This window comes from Bacillus rossius, chromosome 6, assembly GCF_032445375.1.
Source record: "Bacillus rossius redtenbacheri isolate Brsri chromosome 6, Brsri_v3, whole genome shotgun sequence".
In the NCBI taxonomy this organism is placed as follows: Eukaryota; Metazoa; Arthropoda; class Insecta; order Phasmatodea; family Bacillidae; genus Bacillus; species Bacillus rossius.
This window is the reverse complement of record NC_086334.1, coordinates 7112448-7135385: the sequence shown is the minus strand read 5'-3', so window position 1 is coordinate 7135385 and position 22938 is coordinate 7112448. Positions and strand designations below refer to the sequence as shown.

The 22938-nt window shown below is 37.2% G+C and overlaps 2 protein-coding genes across 2 annotated transcripts in view; both read left to right on the top strand.

Moving 5' to 3' along the window:
- LOC134532565 (zinc-regulated GTPase metalloprotein activator 1-like) overlaps positions 1-22938 on the top strand; it is a 315459-nt gene that overhangs the window by 188964 nt on the left and 103557 nt on the right. The window lies entirely within an intron of this gene.
- On the top strand, positions 5806-7679 carry LOC134532562 (forkhead box protein D3-like). Its single transcript, XM_063369086.1, has one exon. The coding sequence runs from the start codon at positions 5882-5884 to the stop codon at positions 7079-7081; it is 1200 nt and encodes a 399-aa protein (XP_063225156.1). The 5' UTR covers positions 5806-5881; the 3' UTR covers positions 7082-7679.

The following is a 22938-nucleotide window of genomic DNA, read 5'->3' as shown; positions in this document are numbered from 1 at the left end:
GTGGAGTGGAGCTGTGTGTCTTCGCGCAACCCCCCTCCCCCCTTCTTCCACTACTGCTCGGTCCAAAAAGAGCTGGGGGTTACGTATTTTTAGAACTGCCACACCTCGTCAACTTTAGATAGTGCGCAGAATTGTGTGTGCGCAGAATTGTGTGAAGCCTGTGTGTAATCTTGCCTCTCCAATAATAAACGTTTGAAATAATACCCACCTTCTCGGGGAAAAAACTCTTAATTTAATTGCTCAAACACTCAGTCGAGTACAGTACTTTAGTCCAAACTAGGGGAAGTTAGTAGGAACTTGCATGGAAAATGGTTTGACGCATATACACGTACGCGGACAATAATGTGATCTTTTAGGGTGAGGTCGCGAATAAGGAAACAAATCGGCTACGGTTTTAATTAACGATGTCCTGCGCGAGGGTAGAAACTGGTTTCAACGCATTCTAGCGGACGTTTCGCAACCATCGATACAATTGCTACGGAAAAAATTCTAGAGATAGCAGCACCGTCGCACAAAAATAGAACCGCCTTTCTAATTTTCTCGGATACTTTTTAAGTTGCAATTATTTATTGTTACTTATACCATTAAAGTGTACAAAATGTATTCCAGGATAGTTTCGCTGTCATAAAGTTTCATTCGTTACACCAACACACTTGGGATATCCCCCGACGGTCACGAAAATGACTATACCTATACGAGTTAATGGCGCCAGACTCGGGTCCGCCATCTGGACGAAATCAACGAAAAAAGTGAGCTCCGCGCATGCGCGGAATTTGGGCAACAAATCATCAACGGATAGTACACCAAAATCCGTTCCCATAAATATTAATGGACTGTCCGTGTCCTATCGTGCACTAGGAATACGGCCGTGGTACAGGTGTAGCATATTCAACATCCAAAACATTATTTTTATGTCTTGGAATACTGGCCTTGGTTCAAACTATTTTATTAGGTTAGCAAAAACTTTCATGGTAATGATATGGCATATTCTATGCGGTGATTCCTCAGCTCCGAAGTTGGCAATACGCGACATTAAAAATCTTAAACTTGGAGACATCAGTTTTTCGTTTTAAATCCAAGTTCTGAAGTTTACGGTTGGTTGAGTCGATATTTTTTTTGCAGAACGTTCGTTACTTTAGGCGAAGCAGAAGTACATGCAGCTACCACCATGCTCGCGGTCCAGCGGTCAAGAATGGTAGCGGTTTTTTAAAACAGATCAGGCAAATAAAAAAATTAAAGTTTCAGACTTGAACACAAGCTGTCTAACGAGCAAGTTGTTAACGCGTTCTATAGGAGTGACGCATCGCTACTAAAATTTGTAATTAAACTAAAGCCAAAATAATAGTGTCTTCGCTATAACGAAGGCATTATTGCCTCGGGATTCTGCAGATCTGTTGATTCGTTCACATTCACCTCCCATAATGCTTTGATATGCTACTTTATGATAGTGTTTAGTTCTTATAATTAGGCTATTATGTGTCTCTAAACTTTTAAATATCAGGATGGATACGTGACGAGTATTGCATTGTTGTTTCCAAGTGCTCATGTTATTTTACATCCATTTATCTGAAACCCACCAACGAAGAAAAAAACTGTCATTTCATACTGCAACTTCTCGGCTGTGGGTAGGGGCACGCATTTTTTGGCGAAAAGATTATGTGACTAGCTAAGAGTTATAACACCCGGGCCACATTTGTAGTTTATTACAGTTGGTAACTCTGGCAGATACATTTTTTTTACGTTAATCGTTATTTTATTTTTTTAATCCTTTTAAAATCAGTTTGTTTAATTAATTAATTTGTTTTAATGTTAATTTGCTTTAAATAATTATGATTCGTATTTATATTATTTACTTGAACGATTTAGTTTTTATTTCAATATTTGTTCGCCTTATCGATAGTGTTTACGCTTGCCGGCTGCAAGGAAACAATCGCTAACACAGGAACACCCTACCGCAGTTTAATGAGCGATCAGATTATTTCGCAACAATTAATGCCCCTAACAGATTGTAATGACTAGAGACCTGCAAAATTCGCGGATTCATTCGGTGATAGGCTAGAATTCAAACACACATACCTCTTAGATAATTTTGCTATTGGCTTACTGTTCATCTGGACGAATATCAACCAGTTATAAAACCCTCAACCAAAGAAGGATCGAATCACAGACAAACCAGCTGAGACGACTTACAAGTCGGCAGCCAATGAACTTGCGTTATTTGCCCGAGTGTACAGGGGTATGTGCAATCTATCCTGAAGGCCATCGAAACCGCGAATTTTGCAGGTCTCTAGTAATGACTAGAGACCCGTGAAATTCGCGAGTTCATTTCGTGTTATGCTAAAATTCAAATAATTATACCTTAGCATTGCTTCTGTCATTGGTTCACTGTTAATCTGGAGGACTGAGGGCCAATTAGAGACCCTCACTCATAGAAGTGTCGAATCACAGGCCGCCCAGTCGAGACGACTCACAAGTCAGCAGCCAATGAACAGTTGGCATTTGCCCGAGTGTGTAGAAGATATTGGAGTATATCCTGTAGATCATTGAACCCGCGAATTTCACGGGTCTCTAGTAATGACTACTATACTGCCACTTCATCCAAACTTCAAGCACGGTGAAAATGATGCACGAAACCAACAAATCTGTGCTGGTTAACCAAATATTGTTTCATCAGACTGACAATTTGTGCACGTTTAAAAGAAAAAGTTGTTGGAGAATTATTTATGGGAATTTAATAATAAAACATGCAGTTAGCCTACTGAAAACTAGCCGTGTTCAACTGACATCTTTTGCTAATAATAAAACGCAATTGGTACGAAAAGGGTAATTTATGTAACTTATTTGGTAATTTATGTTTTCATGTTTGGCAACTAAATAAAATTTCAAAATCACGAACCAACAAACTAACGAACTACTGAATATTTAACGACTAACAAATATTTAAACCTATATAACAAGTAGATATTACCGTGTAATGTGTGGTTATTAAAACCTACTAAGCTAGTTTGTTGAAACAATTGTTTATTTCTTGAATATCATTTCATTAAAACCGTTCGAGAAAGTATTTAATATTCTAATAAATATTACCTAGTGACTTTTAAGGATATGTTTGGGTTATGCTATATAAAACTATGAAGCATGTAGCACATAAAGTAACACAAGAGTTTAACGGTTATTACTTTAGGAAACAGACGACCACGACACGGTGTTAACAAGAGCAGAAGAGGTGAATGTTCACTTAACCCGAAGTTAAACCTACCAAATCACGACTTACGGAATTATGAATAATCAGTTAGTAGACAAGGGTAGGTACTTTAATTTAAAGTTTTGTGGTAGTTTACCTAATGGTTTCTGCGGTACATACTTATATTTCTTAATCAATCCGTCTAAACGTGCGGTTTCAACTAAGAAAATATTTTTGTCTCAAAAATCCAAATTTTGTAGATTTTACTGGCCATCGCTGCTAGGTTACCTGAAAATGAATTTTGCCTTAACGAAACGCAGCCAAATTTATAAATTTATTTATTGAAACACCTTGTTAAACATCCATAGGCAATTAAAGCTTAAATAGTTTTAGACTGCTTGTTTACAAAAAAATTATTTTTTCTAAGTTACAAATTTTTTATAGGCCTACTCTTTATAAGAATATCTCGAAAATGTACAATTTTCGTTTCGTAGCAAAGTAGGCTATACCGGTAAAATATTCGAAGATCGTCTTGCATAGGCATCATTCACCCAGATCTGGACCACCAAAATTACTTCAAACTTTTTTTTATTTCTTAACTACTGCCAAATGACTGCTGCATTTAATTTTTAAAACCGTCGTAAAACATAAAAAAAAATTTATAATCATAACTTATAGCATACAAAGTAGGAATAAAATTTCGTAATTTTGTAAATAAATTATTTAAACGCTATTTTCCAAAATAATTTCGTGTAAATTTACGAACGAAAAAGTGAAAAATTCATAGTATATTAATGTGAAGTAGCCTATATAAATTTTATGTTTTACCTGGACATGTTCAACGAAACTGTGTCATGAAATACTCAATATGTTACTTGTTCGCAAAGAAATTCCTTTTAATGCGTACAAAACATTTCACTGAGTATTATTTCTTTTCAAAATTACATTTGTAACATAGGCTTGCCTATTGATGAATTATTATTATTTTAATAGTGCTCTAAAAAATTATTTTTGTTTAGGCCTAGCTGTAGGTAGTCTACTAGTACCTATTGGCTAATAAGACACGTAATTCTCTGCTCAGTAGGCTAGGAGTCATTTTTCGTAAGTTAAGTTTGTTTAAATCAAAACTGATTATAAAAAATATTTTAAATAAATGGTGTAGATAACTTAAATTAGCAGTCGCAACCAATTATACAGTTTTTGAATGTCTGCATGCAGCATGGTCTACAGAACATTTTGTAATTATTTAGTTTTTTTTTTGCCTAGATTAATTTTAAAAAGTAATTTTTTTGTAAATATTAATTTATTTAGGCCTACAAAGGAAATATGGTTACAATTTTAACGCATAGAAACATGTAGCTAAATGTAGCTGCCTTGTATTTAGGCTAACTAACAGAAAAACTAGAGCCGATATCTCACTGAAAAAATAATGCATGAGATCACTATCAGTAATTTACGCTAGCTTTCTAACAACAAAACTAGTAAGCTTAATTGGTTTTAAATGAACATATCTAACCTCTAAAACTGGAGTAGAAATGCCACGACGGAGACGACACGACAAATCCGATTATATGTCGTACAGCGATCCATCATGTCAGAGCTACCAGCGTAGGGTCACAATACCACTACATCATTAACACGGCTGTATATGGTTGTAATATGGCTGTCGGCAAATTTTCTCATGCCAAATACGTCCACAAAACTCAGTACAGAATGCGCTAAAAACAGCGTTGGCCCTATGGAAATATTTTATTTCCTGTTGATAGTTGACGTGCAGGTATAACAATAGGCTAAATAATTTCGTCGTCTCTGGGACTAAGCGATATTAAGTTTATTATAGATTCAAAGAAGCTAGATAAAGGTATGTTGCTAAGGGACAGAAAAATAATTCAGATGTTAGTAGCTGTGCGAAAAAAATTGAAAAGAAACGTAACAAACAGTCCAAGTCACTATAAATGTGTAATGGTACCCAAACGTAAAAACAAAATTTCGTTTTTTCAGCATGAAGATTCACAAAGTAAATAATTTAGATAAGTATTTTTTATGTTTAATTTTGTTAAGGTTTCTGTTTTGCTTTCCGACATACGACACGACACGACGAAAGTAGAAATAGTCTACTTCCTGCGGGTCATCGGGTCGTGTTGACGTCACAGCGACCTTGTGTTTCATTGGCTACAGAGCGCGCCGGGCCTGTCGAGGCATTGCGACTACAGCTTAATAAATATCTATTTATCACTAATTCCCGCATTACAAAGAACTGTCGTAGGGTTTACCGAACGAAGGTGCAATAATAAAGCAAATCATAATCTCACATATTCTGACTACCCAAACTTCAGGTCAGCAACTGCTAAAGCTAAAAGATCGCTATAAGACTTGATTTTTCGCAAATTCAGTGAGTCAGTAAATATATATTTTTTTTCTTCTACGCAACAGCAGCTTTGTCCACACGACTGTGATGTTACTTATCGCAGGCCACAAAATGTAACACGCACGTGTATGTTTACACACTTCCCCTCATCCCCCTCCCTGACCGCGTGACCCCGCCCCCGGCAATCTCAAAGAAAACAACAGCGCCACAAATACCAACTCGCGCCCCGGCGGCGCTCAGACGCGCGCATGCGCGGTGCGACGAGGCGACAGCTCACTCACCTGCGCGGCGCGAGGCGTGCTGTACGCGAGCTTGCAGCACACGCTGTGATGGTCCCCGGCGCCGAGCAGCGCGCCAGGGGGCGGGGCGCCGGGGAGGGGCGAGGCCCCGCCCCCTCGGCGCGCAGCTCGCCAGTCAGCGCGCGCCGCTCCCCTCCCCCGCGCGGGGCGGGGCCTCGCGGCTGGCCCGGCCCCTCAGTCGGCGACGCGACGCGCTGGGCTGCGGGCGAACACGACGCCGCCTCGATGTGTCTGGCGATGGACGACAGCGGCCGCCTGCTGCTGGGCTACCGCGCCTTCGCCGCCGCCGCCGACACGCCGCTCGACCTGCGCGGCGGGCACTACGCCGCCCCCGCGCCGCCCCCGCCGGCCCGCCGCCCCGCCGACGACTCGGACGACTCGGAGCCCGACATCAACGTGGACTCGAGCGACCCGGAGGACTTCCTGGCCAGGCCGCCGCCCGACTCGCCGCCCGCGCCGCCCCCGCCGCCGCCGGCCGACGCCAAGAAGAGCCCCGCCTCGCCGTCGTCGTCGGCGCAGGTGAAGCCGCCCTACTCGTACATCGCGCTCATCACCATGGCGATCCTGCAGTCGCCGCACAAGAAGCTCACGCTCAGCGGCATCTGCGAGTTCATCATGGCGCGCTTCCCCTACTACCGCGAGAAGTTCCCCGCCTGGCAGAACTCCATCCGCCACAACCTCAGCCTCAACGACTGCTTCATCAAGATCCCGCGCGAGCCGGGCAACCCGGGCAAGGGCAACTACTGGACCCTGGACCCCATGGCCGAAGACATGTTCGACAACGGCTCGTTCCTGCGGCGGCGCAAGCGCTACAAGCGCCAGCCCCCCGACATGCTGCTGGGCATGAGGGACCCGCACCACGCCGCCGCCGCCGCCATGGCCGCCGCCAGCTTCCTCGACCCCTGGGGGCCGTACCACCACGCCGCGCCCTACCCCTACCTGTCGCCGCTGCCCCCGGCCGTGCCGCTGCTGCCCCCGGCCGACCTCGCGCGCCTCTCGCTCGGCCTCAACCTGCTGGCGCCGCCCCCCGCGCCGCTGCCCTGCAAGCCGGTGCCGCGCGCCGCCCCCAACAACGGCTTCTCCATCGACTCGCTGATCGGCAGGGCGCCCGCCAAGCCCACGCCGCTCAAGCAGCGGGACCAGCCGCCTCTCCCGCCCCCGCCGCCGCCGGGCGTCGCCCGCAGCCTCGACTCGGCCTTCTCGCCGCTGGGGGCGGCGTGGGCGCGGTGAGGCGCCGCCCCCGGCCCACTGACGCCGCCCCCCCACGCCCGCCGCGTTCCCTCTCGCCGCACAAGACTTTCCGCGCGGAACCGATTCGCGCGCGTGTTGTAAGAGGATGTGTACAGTTTTAACGAACCGAGAAACACTATCGTATAATCGAGCCCGTAGTGGTTACTGTGTAATAGTCGTGTGTACAGACATAACAAGACTGGTGTTTGAGCGGCGGACTAGACTAGTAAGCGTTAAACACACTGTCGGCGCTCAAAAGGACCGCCTTACTTGAACGAACACGCCCTAAGCTGTAGTTGTTTCAACTGTGTTTTGTCTCCTGTGTCCCGAAGTCCCGCTGTTTGACTACATATGTTCAGCTTAGCTGTGTCCACGCGACAAGTGTTTTTGAGATGTTTTTAGTGTCAGGAATAGACCTAATACATGCGTCAACACTGCATTACTAAACGACGAGTTTATTTATTCCCACTTGTTATTTTTTTTAAACACGATGTTCTATTCACCTCATAGTTCCTGATTGAAAATTTTCTTTTAGATGGTTGTACTGTGAACTATGAAAGTTATCGCAATTAAATGTAGACGTTTATTTATTTGAGAAAATGTTATTTACATTCAAATTAAGGCAATAAATGCAGTATTGCTGTGTCAATAGCATTATAGTGTACGTGTAATTATTCATGTTCCTTAATTATCTTCATGTCATTGTAGTGTTGGAATCTCCATGAACAGGGAAAAATGAGAAGATTTGTAATTTTTTACAAAACTTGAGTAGCAACTAAAGAATTAACATGATGTGGAATATTCTAAACCATAATAGTTAATATCTGTTATGTGTGTGGCAGAAACTGTTAGCTATATGATACAATCAGATAACTGTCCTTCATTAACAGTTCGGGAGATTTGTGGATATTCAACAAAATATGTACACTAGGCAAAATAGGCAAAAAAAAAACACTTCGTGTAACGCCTTTGGCTGCTATTTTGTTATGTGTTATTAATAGTTGTAATTATTCGTGTGGTACAAGATATAGCTATTGCTCTTGAAATAATGTTTTTCCGGTGCTAAATTTTCATTGAATTTTAAATTAGCCTACTACGTTTGTTTACATTTATCACAGAACACCTCAATTTGTCAAATATTTTATAGCCTATAAATCAGGTTTTATTATGTCACCCAACATATAGTTTTAGTATTTCAACTTATACCTTTACAAAATTATGGTCACTCGATAGTCATTTAAAAAAAAAATCCAAAGAATTAATAAAGTTAAATTTAAACCAAATTTACTTTTTGAAACCAAATATGTGCTTTTTTTATTTTATATTTATAAATACACGAATATTACCCTGTCGAAACATAGGCCTAACAGTCTCTAATCGGAAAATATCAGCTATGTATTAAGATACCATTTTATTCCTTTATAACTTTGGTGTCCCGTTATTTTTCACCCTATGCATTCATAATTTATTCTTTACTTTAGTTCCAGAATATTATATTGCATAAGTATATCCTACACTAAGTCATACGACATTAATCTAACCTATTTGCGAATCAAACATTTAAATTATGGTGACAAAAACACGTTTTTTGAGGTGTTTGAATTCTTAGCACTACAGAATAAATTGAATAGCCTTGATGAATTTGGCAGGAATATTGCAATGAAGGCATAAGTAACTACTTTCACATGCATTTTAATATTTTTATAGGCGTACTTTTAAGTTATGTATTCCATTTATATTATTAGATTAAATATTCAGAGTAAACTTGCAATGTGTTTTGTATAAGTGAAAACGCCAGTGAACATAAATCAATAAAGCCTAGGGTGAATATACTAAGTTAAAGTTTTAAATTTATAGATTCCTAGTCATCTAACAAATGTAACATTTGATTGGATTTGACTACCCTATTCGTTGAATGTAGGTATAGCATAGGCTTTGATACCTATATATTTTTAACTTAATTTTATAAGAAACTGCTTATCAATTTAATTACGTAAAAAACTAATATTTAAGGATTATTTTATTTAAAACTTATGCCATTTTTAATCTGTCAACCTATTCACGATTTTTTTTTAAGTTCCTATCTGGGAAAATCCTACCTAACAGGCTACAAATGTAATTTTTAATGAGCATAGTTATTTAATAATACGATGATTTTTGGCATCTGATAGCATAGTTAGGAGTGAAAGAAACGACAAATTCACACAAAAGATAAAAAACCTTTACCTATTCTTAGAATTTTAATTTAAAATGTAGGCTATACCTACTAAGTGTTAAACTAAGAAGTCACATATTCTTCTGGTGTCTTATCCTTTGAATGTAGGTATGTTTTAGATTGGTTATTAAATTTAGAGTAAAAATAAATAGCCTATTCTAATCAAGTGTCACTCAAAAATGCATACATAGAATTATGTTATGTCTCGTAAAATAATTTTTATTTATTTTTACAGTTACATGGACTTATTTCTCATAAGTAGCACCATTTAAGACTTGTTGCATTAGTTCTTTCGTAAGACTACGTGTCAGAAATTATATAGAAATCGTTCTATGCTCCTACAAAAATAAGCACCTGCTTTAAATAAATCTTCCATAAACTAAATATTTTAATTCAAGGAAAACCAATTTATAGCCAAAACATTTACTCGTCATGGAGAGACAATTAAAAAGATTCAGTTGAGGGCAAAATGTTTACTTTAAGTTCCTATGCATAAGCTTTGTTTTAGGATAAAATAAATAATTTATTTATCAGCTAAGGAAATACATCCCCCAAATGATATACGTCTAAACTTTAATCATCAAATTACAACTAATGGTGACTTTAACCAATGCAGCCCTATTACGTAACTATCTAGACTGGGATTTTATATGGTTAATTTTGCTATAGCCTACTTGCAAATTATTTCTATGGTATAATATTTTAATTTTGGTACACAGTAGGTCCACACATTTTTATGAAATAAAAAATGTTTTTTTTTAACTTTTCAAAATATTTGTATTACATTTGTAACTAAAAGTTAGGTTCTGAGTCACATTAAAAAATAAACATTCATTCAATATGACCTAATAAGTGATATATTAGTTTAAATATTTATCAGCTCTAGGTAAATAGATATGGATAAACAGAGTAGTTTTTGACATTTTCAACGATAAAGTGTCTAAAATTTTAATTTACACACTATAAAATTATTTTTATGATGTAATTATAACAAGTATATTCTTAATGAAAAACGTCATCCAATTAAAAAAAATAAACACGCTAAAGCTATTTTCAGAAAATATAGAAAGATTTTGGTTGCTTAGTTTCAACATAGTTGAAATAAAATATTTCGCATCTGCGTAGCACCAAATCACAAGTTTGTTTTCATTTCTTCAAAAAAAATCAAACTGATGATTAATTTTATTAATTTAAACTTTGGTTATTACGGAATCAATTTTTTGTGGTTCCGTAACACGGCAATATTCACCGTCCAAAATGTAGTTGGTATTATTTATAATTATACCTACGCGGATAGTATCAACGACTTAATAATTTTTACTAAGAGCTTTTGGACTGTGAAAAGAAAAAAAACGCGTAGGCTTCATTTAATTCAGTTAAAATATGTTTTATTCGAATCACAAATGGTCTATTGAATAATTTGCAATTAACTAAACAGTAATTCTCACCTAAAAATAACTTCGTGTCCAGCGCAATGCATGTTTTTAAATAATCATTTATGTAAAATTCATGTGGCTTTTACTTAAAATTGGTAACTTAAAGACATAGGAATATCAATAATTTTAGTAGATTTTGAAGAAAGACTTTCTATTGCAGTCGTTATTATGGTGCGGCTTCCGAAAATTTCTACTGTTTTACATGGAAATTTAACTAAAAACCATCAACTCAATAGTTTATATTGACATTTACACATTTATGGACATGGCAACTGTCGTTATTTTCTTCAAGTAACTTCCAGACATATACAGAATATGGAGATGGAAAATATCGGCCAGAAAAATCGAACCAAAGAGTTGGAAATAGGATTTTTTTATTTAGAAATTAAAATATTATTATTAATACTGTTACACGAAAAATATTTGTGGTTTATTTGATAACAATAACCATTAGTTCAAGGGGTAGAAAAAATATTGGTTGACTGACAAGCAAAATTTCATATAGCCTATCCTTATTACGCACAGAATAAAAATTCGTAAACAGTTTTTGTAAATCTCCTAAATATTATCTAAAACTTTTGTGTGAAACAAATATTGACACAACCAATCTTTACTTCAAGGCGTGAACAAAATGTCGCAGGACGAAAAATTAATTACTTTCTTAGTAAATACAATATCGAGCCCGTTAAAAATTCTTGGAAATTTTCTAAATATTAGGATCAATATATTTTGTCTGACTTTTTTTGATAACTGCAAACCTTAAGAGCTTATGACATTGTATAGGTAAGCATGATATTATTGTGGGATTTTTCACTATCTGCCGGAACAGCACAGAACTTATAGGCCCTACCTACCTAAGCCGGGCCAATGTCTAGAAATTCTACAAAAAATACTGGATACATTAAATAAAAAACAATGAAAACATTTTCGCTGCATTGAATAGGTAACTGAAAGGTTTCCCATTTATAACCGATAGCAGTTTCGAAACATGAAGTAATGTCTTGCATTTCACTTAGGTTATAGCAGAGCACATTGCACTCTGTTTGTGCAATAATTAATTTGGTTTCTAATACAAAATCTTTTATTCTTGCTTAAATCTTGAAAGGTGTAGATCCCATTATTCTTGATTATAAAAGATAAAGCAACTGTGTAAATTAAATATTTTGATAAAATCATATTGTGCAATTTATTTATTTTCCCTGTAACTTTGAGCCTAGGATACCTATTATTCTAGCTACTTAGCTTCATTTAATAATAAAAAAAAGCCTAATTTTATTCTGGCCAATCTTAAATTTTTTCTGGACCAAATTGGTTAATTTGGTTTATATACCTATATATTTAAATTATTTTGTAAGAGCTTATTTGTTTTATTGTAATGTGAATTGTCAATTATACCTATATATATACAACTATATAAAATTTACAATTCAGATTACAAGAAAACAAATAAGCTCTTACAAAACAATTTATATACATAATTCAATTCACATTACAATAAAACAAATAAGCTCTTAAAAAATAATTTATTTAGATTCACCCTAGCATATAGGCTACTATAAGAAGACTTTAAATTTATGTTATAGTGACCCATGAGACAATTTGACTAAGATGACACAAAATCTACACGTCAACAAAAAAACCTATGAACAATTCAGAAGATATTAAGTCTACTTGGGTCTTTACGATAGTCTTTTAAATTGAATGTAAAAACGCATTTAAAACACTTTGGCTTTGAACTTGTGCTTTCAAGATATTTTTTGTTAGAATATCAATCATGATTAACGTAAGGACCCAATTAAGTAATATATATTTTTTATTTATTTAGATTAAGAATTTCACACATATATTGTTTCTCTAAGTTATCTATTTGAAAAAAAAATATGAATCTATAGACTGAAGGACCTAACGGTCTCTGCGGACTCTAAAATTGAAAAGTCTAATATAAATTAGTGTACAACTTGCAAACATCTACAATTTTTCAAATCTAATCTGTTCATTGTTAAAATTTATTTCAGTGACTGATGTTCACTTATGAGTAATCCTAACTGATTTATTATGTTCTACGTCAGTGCAGTTCGTTATTAGGCACAATTTTCAATTACCGTCATTTCTCTGATTCACGTCACTCACTCTGTTTAGAGTGTGATTATAATTTATTATAGAAATAAAAAGTCCATCGAAGCACGTTCAGAACATAGGTCTAGCTGTATGTATGTACTTAGTTGAATATTATCGGCGTTGGAAAAACATTGGCCTTCTTTCCATGGCCATGCAGGAAGTAGTATCCTAAATAATATTTGCCTGCATAATGTTTCGGTGTTTTGCACAGTATTAATTTGAACTCGTAGTTATGTGGTTTGTTTATTCGTAAGAGTTTAAACAAGTCAAGTATGCAAAATTTTTATTTAATGATTTTGGAAACAATAAAAATATTCCTTTAGGCACAGCTTACAGGCGTAGGTAGATTTATGAGAAGCTAATTCTTCTGAAAATATTTTGGAAACCTCTAAAAACTTCTAAAACATTTTTAACTTAATGTACATAAGAGTATATATAACAGTTCCTCCTGCGGCTGGGTTCTGGGTTTGGATCCGGGGCCGATGTCCGCCAACTTGGATTGTGACGTCACGGCGGCCATCTTGGAATACCTTGACCTTGACCTTTTACCTCCACCCCGGCTGCCATCTTGCGTCGATGATGGAAAATGAGTGTCGAATTGAGTTACGATTATGGAAAATGAGTGTAGAATTAAGTGTCGATGATGGGAAATGAGTGTCGAATTGAGTGTCGATGATAGAAAATGAGTGTCGAATGGAGTGTCGATGATGGAAAATGAATGTCGAATTGAGTGTGAGGTACAAATAATTGACTTTGGTCCTAGCTTGATATAGATTCGAATATTGTAGTCATGTTTTGTGGTTATTTGAATTCAGTTGGGGATATGAGAAGCTGTTCGTTATCAAATTTATATTTGAGTAGTCTAAATTATGTTTGACTTCTAAAAGTTTCATTGTTCAAAGACTCTTGGTCCTCTAGTAAGCTTAAATGCACTGGGTATGAACGCTGTGCGATTAGTTGTTTGAATATAATTTGAACTTATCTTTCCTTGAAATTCATAAAAAAATAATCTATTATTTAAAAACTTAATGAGAATTGCAATGGTTATGTCACCATTCGAAATGGTAAAAAAACAAATGGCAAAAAACTTTTATTAAAATTTTCTAATATTAATTTTTTTGTTTTTCCTGTTGGCGTCCATAACTAAAATTGCAACGATGACATCATAATTCAAAATGGCGGAAAGTTCTATAATAAAAGATGGCTGAAAACAAAATTGTGGATGTGATGTCATAATTTAAAATGGTGGAATACAAGATGGAGGAATCTAAGATGGAGGTTAAAAGAGGGCGGCCGGGCTCCATGTCAAGGTCAAAGGTCATCGTATTCCAAGATGGCCGCCATGATGGAACAATCCAATATGGCGGACTTTTTCTCCTGCTCCACATCTTAACCCAGCTACAGGAGGAACGTATTATATATACTACTTTCATAACATCTTCAATATTACAAAATGATCTATTATTTTTTTTTTCATTATACACGCAGTGAAAATATTATAAATGTTTTTAACTAAATGCATCCAGCATTGAATAGCTTAGAAAGAAATTCATTTTATGCCAATTAAGATAGTTATTAATTTTTTTAAATATTTAAACACTGTTTTTAATCCCCATTAATTTTTTTAAATATTTAAACACTGTTTTTAATCCCCAGCACTAATAACGTAGTCGTACAAAAATTGGCTTTGGACTAAGGTTCAAAATAAGAGTAAAATGTTTTGAAATAAATTCTAACAAAGTTGATACTAAAGAAGATTGTTTTTTTTTAGTTTCAACATTTTTTATATGGTAGGTAATAATTCGTTTTATCAAAAAACTTTTGGGGAAATGTTTTTAGATAAACCTTAGGATTTATACAATAAATTATAACATATTTTATAGTATCTATTAAAAAGTAATATTTTTTTTCTTTCATCGATGTTATTTCCACCCCTTGTTAAACAATAATATTAATATATTCGATAATGAATAAGGTAGGAAAGTTGTTTTGTTCCAAAACCAGGTATTTCAACCTCTTTCAAGGTATTCATCATATTATAAAATCTATAGCAATTTTTCTGTTTTTTTTTTTTTTTAAACTTCCCCATTTTTACTTCTTTGGTCGGATATTGTCCTTTAACGAACTCAAACGAGATTTTCCATGTTTATATTTTATGTATCAGTTTGGAAGTTATTTACGAAAAATTACGGCAGTAATCGTGTCCACAAATATGTGATATACTTTTGAGATGACGATGGTTTTGGGTTCCATGAAATGATAAACCATATTAGAAAAATGTCCCGTAAGTTCACCATGGTAACGGCTACAATAGGTAGTATTTTTTCGAAATCTATGTAAGCATATTTGAAATCTAGCAAGAACTAGGTAAGAGAATATGTCCATGTGGCAGTCAGTTATAAATTCACCGTAAAGTGTTTATGTCAAGGCTTTCATTCAAAATATCTTAAGTTCTAGGGTTTTCGCAACCCTGGAAAACATAGCTTTTCAAAAAACAATTTTTTAAAAATAAAATGATCTGTGGTAAAGACTACACAGAACTACACAGAACTCACTACATGCTAGAGCAGAAATACCAATTGGCACTTAGGCTAGTTCTTAAAAAAATGTGTGCGTGTACTTATGTACGCGCGTTATAAGTTATATATACTTGGTGTGATTAAAAAGTAACGCTAATTTTGCTTGCATATAATTAATATAAATATAATAATAAAATAACTGGAATGATACGGTTGGTAAAGCATGAATTCAATAATATTAAGAAATTAAATAAGTACCTACTCAGTATTCAATGTCAATATTGATACATCTATAAAATGAATTATTTAATTTAGTAAAATAAAATAGATAAATCTTAATAGACTAAATAATTAAAATCCATAAAAATTAAGAATTTTTATTCTTATTTATTAATTTTAATTATTTTTTAAATAATAATTTATAATGCAAATAATTTATTCATACGGGAACATAACCGCACTTATATAAATACACTTGAAAAGGTTTATAAATGCAATTTTCTATCACTAGGTAATGTTCACAATAAATACCTAAATGTTTTTTATTATATGGAGCAGTTTTCAATATCAATCATTAAAGTAGAAGATTTAAAAGCACATATGTAACTTTTATTTGTATGTGACCTTTTTTTTCATTCTGTAAAAATTTCGTTGCATAGTGCGGGCACATCGTAATAATTAACTCTCAACATTTTTTTCTTCATAACGCGCCAAAATAAGTATTACTTAAAAAAAAAAGACAAAACAATTGAGCTAAAAGAAATAAATTGTCGTGAACAATCAAGGATAGTCTCATCATCAGTTTGTCGCGGGCACGAACAAAAAATAATTCACATCGCGGGCATGAGCAATAAACGCCGGTAACCTGCCTCGCAGAGCGACTGGCGTGAGCACTCGCTCAGGACTTGGGAGCGCATTGCTCAACCTCGCCTACAGAAGTGACGCGCGCGCGCTTCAAACGAAACAATTGTGCTTGTCGCAAACACACAGTTAGGTAACGCGACAGTGTGTGCCCGCTGCCAGATGAGGACGGGGGGAGGGAAGGGGAGATTGTCTCTAATGCGACAACGCCATTGTTTTCGCGTTCATCCCTCAGTTTACTTTAGCCTTAAAGTTTTGAGTGGAATTTTACTGGAGGCATTGTCCCCTGAACGCCTTGGGCACGCATTTGCTCAACACAATGCGCGTATTTTTAACAATACAAACTTTCTGTCCGGGAACCTGTGCGAATGTAGGTACTTGGAGGATGCGTTATAACAGTCGCACTCACGCCTTCAAGTGGGACTCTAAAGGATTGTGATGGGCCTTAATGTGAGTCATAGGTCCAACCAGGGACTGAGATCCAACTATCGACCCCTGCTTAAACTGTTACAAATCACAATATCAGTTCATTTTCATGGAAAAAATTAACTTTTTGGCGTGACAACGTCTAATAAATCGATGAACGCCGGCTGCACGCACGAAAAAGGTATTCATCTTCGGATAGCAAATCCATAGCAGCTATACCATCTTCTTTTTTGATACCAGGTTGAATCACTACATAGCGCTCATAGTATACAATTTGCTTGATAACTCATTGTCCCGTTACGCACATTGTCCCGTTACGCGTTGTCCCGTTATGCTCATTGTTAGCTTGCGCCGCATCTTTCTCTCTTCCACTAGATTGGAACAACCATAGATTTGACTTTTTCGACGCACATTAAACTTGAAACACTCCCATTCGTTTCCTACTTTTCCTATCATCGTCCTATCCTTAACAGAATAACACAGATTGGAAGAAGTTAAATAGCAAATATGTATAAAAGTTATAGTTAAAATAATCTCTTCGTTAAACTAATAAACATATTTTAATTAATGAGTGCAAATAAAAGTAAATTTATCAATTAAATTGTAGATTTCATTTCACTCCTTCTTTGTATCCATACAAAATAGTGATAATTCAATAAAAATGATTCAATTTTATTCATAAAAGTATGCAATCATTTCATCAATGTTTTGTTATGACGTTGTCACGTTAAACTATCGTCCGTAAACCGACTTTGCAGACAACCACTTTTTTTTACCCGTAAATTAATAAGGATACTTACTTGGATAATATGTAACCATCGTGCTTCGTAATTTTAAATTGAAAATATTTTATAGGCACATGAGAGTAACTGCCACCTTAGCGAACAAAGTATGCCCTAAACGAGTCTTATTGCAGCAATTGACTTGGAACAAATATCGTAACAGGGTAAATCTAGGAAACCGGTAAGAAATACGCGGGACAAGTGATGTCAGTGAACCTGACGGCTTGGAGCGTAACTACGTTTTTTCACTGTGTATATTCATTGCGTGAGAGTAATGGAATCTAGCGGTATGGATTGAAAATAGCTTGACCAGAGTTTCCCATATTGCCGAATTACGATATTTTTTGGAATGCCATTTTGTTTGTTCGATCTAAGTAAACCCACATACACTGTATCTAGTTTGTTTTTTTGTAAATGGAACGGAAATATTCATGTAAAATTACAGAATTTACAAGAAAACAACTGTGTTCGCAGTAATAGGTACTGGGTTCGGTTTCTTATGCTTTGTGTTGTACCTACTAGTACATACAATAGTTAAGGTTTTTGTAAATCGTTCCCTGAATATCTTTCCAGCATAACTGCGCATTTTAATAAGCACAATTAAACAAAGTAAATTCGAATTATTGGATATTCGATTATCGAGTGGCGCCTGCTTCCAAAAAAACATTTGGGGATACGCTAAGGGCGGATGACAAGTTGTGTTTCTGTACTAGTCATTCCAAAAACATCGCAATGTAGGGAAGGAAGAGGCTTCGCCCGGATTGGTCTGGGGTCACAGGGAACCCTGCAGCCTCTGCAGACGAGGAGTCTGTGGACCAGCGAGGACGTGGAAAAGTGGTTGGGGGGGGGGGGGTGCAAGTACAGGCCCCAAGTGCGCGAGCTGCGACACATCTGGCGCGACGGCGCGGCGGGCTTTAGGTCACCGGATCGTGTAAACACGGCGAGGAGGCGGTAAACACCCTTCATGCCGCATCCCCTCCCCGTAGCACGCCGGCTGGGTTGTCGCAGAGCTGGTACCAACATAGAACCTCCCACCATTGTTTCAGTGTACCTAGTTTCAGAAATAGTACAACAAGTAGATATGTTTGTTTATATTTTTTTTATTAATCTTCAGTATTTTAAAGTTTTTTAAAGATTTTAATATTTATTCGCCATAAACTAGACAAAATATTATTTTTTTTAAATTTTAGTCACCACCTTTAAAATATATTTTTACCGATTATTTAAAAACTAAATTAGGCTAAATGAAAATCAGAAATGCACCATCATTTTTTTTTGCCAGCTTACCATTATTGTAGATGATATGCACCGTGAACATCCCTGGACGCCGATGCTGCTGTCTCCGCGCGCGTGTCTGAGTCACTGCAGTCACTGCAGTCACTGCATGTTAGATATCACAATACATTTTATGAAAATGCACCTTGACAAATCGTCTGCAACTACAGAAAACTGCTTCAGCAAACCATGAAACTGTTGAAGTTGTGTTTTCGTACCATGTGCGTCTCTGCCTGAGGACGGGAGCAGATAGCAGTTCCCGAAACGTCGCTTGTTTCTGTTTTGGAAAACTATTGTGTTTGTTTCGTCTTTTCGTTTTGTCGTGTTTTTGTCTCGTTTCAACTGTTGTGCTGAATTTTTTTTGGTTCAATATTTTTGTGCTGTCATCATTTTGTTTTTTTTTTTTCGTTCTGTTAGTCCATTTTTCTTAGTTTTTCTTTGTTTCTTGACCATATTCCTGTTATGGAATATTGTGTGGTGTTTATATCCTGTTGACAACAGCAATTATTTGCTTAATTTTTGTTTTTGTCTTTTGGGTTTTTTGTAGTTTTCTTCTACAGACATAGGTACATGTGCTTAGCAATGGCGTATGTCCAAAAGCTTACATCAAGTCATGCACTCCCACTTCACAAATCTTTCAAAGATAATATGAAACTGTTTGTCCGTGACGCCGTGCTTTTCATCGTAGTTTTTTTTTTTTTGTTTGGATATTTTTCGTTCTTTGAAAGATTCTTGGAATTGAGAAGATATATTGAAAACTAGTTCATGGAGATAAACCATTGCTGATTTACGCTGAATGCCATAGAAAATACTCAAAAATGCTAAACACACGGAGAACAAACCTATATTAGCTATATTTAAGTGCCTGCAGACTGTACAGATAATTTTATTTTTACGACTGGCGAACATATAGGATGTTATACCTATAGGCTACATTAAGTTCTTACAATGTTTCAGAAGTTTAAAGAAGTTTCCAAAAAAAATTTCCAGGAGAAATAGGTGATTCGAAATCTACCTATGCCTATAGACTGTGCCGAAAGGGATTTTTTTTATTATAAACAGTATAAACCAACAATGGTCTATGTTCATGGATCTTTTTCGTTACAAAAACAAAAGTATGACCACCATGGTGGCCGACGAAACGTCGGTATATGTTTATTATTATTGTGAATGCAAGATTTAATTTTGCCCCACTTTGTTGGGTAGGGCTTCAAGAGATGATAACTCGAAGGTTAAAGTGATTTCCTAACCACGTGAACACGACGAGTTAATGATCAAAGCCATTTGTTTAGTGTTCGGCTTACTGATGTGTTTTGTTTGCCAGTGAGCTGACAGTAGTAACCAGTTAAAGTAACATATTTTTGACCACCTTGAGCTTCTATAGCCTGTTTGCGTTGATTAAGATCCACATACCCAGGATCACTCGCGCAGACAGCGAGCCTGTGAGCATAGGAGCCACAGCCAGGGCGATTTTAATCCTCCTGCATGACTTAAATGTGTACCTTCTCTTTCAAACACCGTTGAGCCACTCATTAGAGCTAACCGACGTTTCGCTACATCTTGCAATCATCATCGCCAGTGTGACAACTAAGCTAGTCGGTTCACTCCAACACCACCACGCGACTTTAAGACTGGGTTTCACACGACATAGGCTAAGTATTTTTTTCTTCATTTTCTCGTTTATTACTTATAGCTAAGGGCTATTTCTGTACATTAAACACTATACATCTCTTGCATTTGTTGCTCTGTAACAATTTTTTTTCAATGGATGTTTACTGAGTGTAATATAATGGGTGCACCAAATCGCGCAAGAGTTTGTAATCATTATCGCTCGTGCGACCTTCTACACACATGATATTACTCTTAGTATAAAATACGTTTGAAATGTTTAAGTGTTAAATGTACTGAAATAGCTCCTAAATAATTGTAATCAAAACAAAATGAAAAATCAACATGGCTTGTGAAACATATCCTTAATCCTAAAGCAAACACTGCCAGTTACATGTTCGCATTTTATGTTTTGTTTTTCTTTGTTTCATTCTAATTTTTATATACGCCTGTATTTTGTTTGGAGGTATTTAAAAAAGGTCACAACACGATTTTTACTTATTTGTGGTAACGGGAAACATCGTGGGTTCAATGGTCTGCATGCTAGACTTAAACCTTATACCTATGTATTCTTAACCTAATTTTTTTGTTACTGGCCGCCGGTCCTCCAGAGTAGACTAACATGTCTCGATTGATCGATCGTCATTCGACAGTTTCATAGCTGTTGGATTTTCATTGGTTCATACCACTTTGGGGCGTGCCATTACAACAGTTCAAGTTGAAGACGTGGCAAAATTATCTACAAGCGTTCGGAGTTTAACGTGTCCTCAAACGAATCTGCGAATATTCCGAGTGTCTTCTTATTTGCTCTAAGGATTTAAATTCGAAAAATAAGCTCTACTACAGTCAGTGCTTATTTTATTATTTTATTCCCAGAGAAGAGTGGTGAATACAGTTCTCAGTTTACTACAAATATTATTTGCCATGAACATAGGCAGCTACTCTCAAAGCTGTAATAGGCATCTGCGAAAGCTAATTTGTGTAATACCGCGCGCTCTCCACTTTAGGGCTGCCAGGTATAAGCCCATTGGAGCTGCTGAAGAGAGTCAGGGGATGAAAAATGGCGGGATATGTGGGGGTGGAAAAGAGGGGTAATGTTTGCCCATGACGAGCGGCAATATATCCGGAGCGGCCATAGCTGTGCACACACACGCATATCGCTCTCTGTGATTGTAATGAACAAAACTCGCTCATCCCCTCAGCTTGCGCAGATTCCCAGACCCTCCTCCCACCCTTCTCCCTGTGTGACAGCACAATTCATACACCATTCCCCTCCCCCAAAACCCACCCCCTCCCCCTTTCCCCACCAACTCTTGTTTTTCGCTCGCGTGTATCCAATGTTCGGGCAAAAGGATTACGGTTGGCTCTATCTGTCTGCCTCCGTACCTCCACCCGGTGTATGCGATCCTGTGACGTAGCGCAATTTCCACCCCTCTGCACCCCCCTAGCCACCAACACCCATGCGCTGCGGAGATCAAAGCAACCTCCCCCCATCCATCAAAACCGAACCCCGCTTTGCTACCACTCACTCCATTCCACTCCCTCCCCTCTCCCTCCGGGACTTGTGTATTCGTCGGCGCAAAGCTCAAAAGCGCTGAAGCGTTTTCGAGTCAACAGTGATCTGATGCCTTGCTCAGTACATAGAGTAGGAACTGCTATCAACTCCCGTCTCTGTTCTGCCACTCGTGTTTACGTGAGCCACTTTTATTGTTTTCTTGTTTCTGTTATTTTAATAAAAATAAAATCACACTTTTTACTGCTTTGTGAGTTCAGGTTAAATTTTCTATCCTAACCGACCTCATCTTACAAAGACAAATGTCCAGTTATGGATGTAAACATAAAATACTTAAACTTCCTTAAAATAATTATAGGTAAACACTAACCTATTGATGATTAATTCAGAATATTTTATTGGCCTTTAAAACATCTTGTCGACCACAATATGTTTTGAGAAGATATTTGGAAATAAATACATATAAAATATTTGGGGGAAAACCTCCATGCTATACATAAAAAACTAAAATGGGTAATGTAATACGAGTGCGCCTATTATGGTGACATACTTATTTCAAATAGAACCTGTGATAAATATGAATGAGCACTCCACAAGTGAATACCTATGTATATTTAATTTGACTGCTGCCTCTTGGTGAACACCACCTTACCTTGTGTTTTTTGCTAATGTGTGAAAATCAAAAAGCTTCCAAATGTTCAGCATCAAAATACGGACATTGAAAGTGCAAATGAATCACATATTAACTTAATATCCTGTGGAGCAGATCTTCTCTTGTGAGATTTGACAGCTTATCCAGGATAAACATATGATTTCATAACTGCGAGTGTAGCAAGAGAGGCATTCGTCCGAGATTAACGTGTGTCCTGCCGTGTGGGCCTTCTCGTGTGAGCACCGCCTCTGTTGCAACGAGGCCCTTCTCCCGTAACAGTTGTAGCTCTTGCCCGATATATTTCTCGCGTGAGCTCTGCTAGTGTTGTTATAATCCCCTTCTCCCGAGATAGTTTCAGGACGCTCTCAAGGTACTTGTCGTGTGAGCACCGCCTCTGTTGCAACGAGGCCCTTCTCCCATAACAGTTGTAGCTCTTGCCCGATATATTTCTC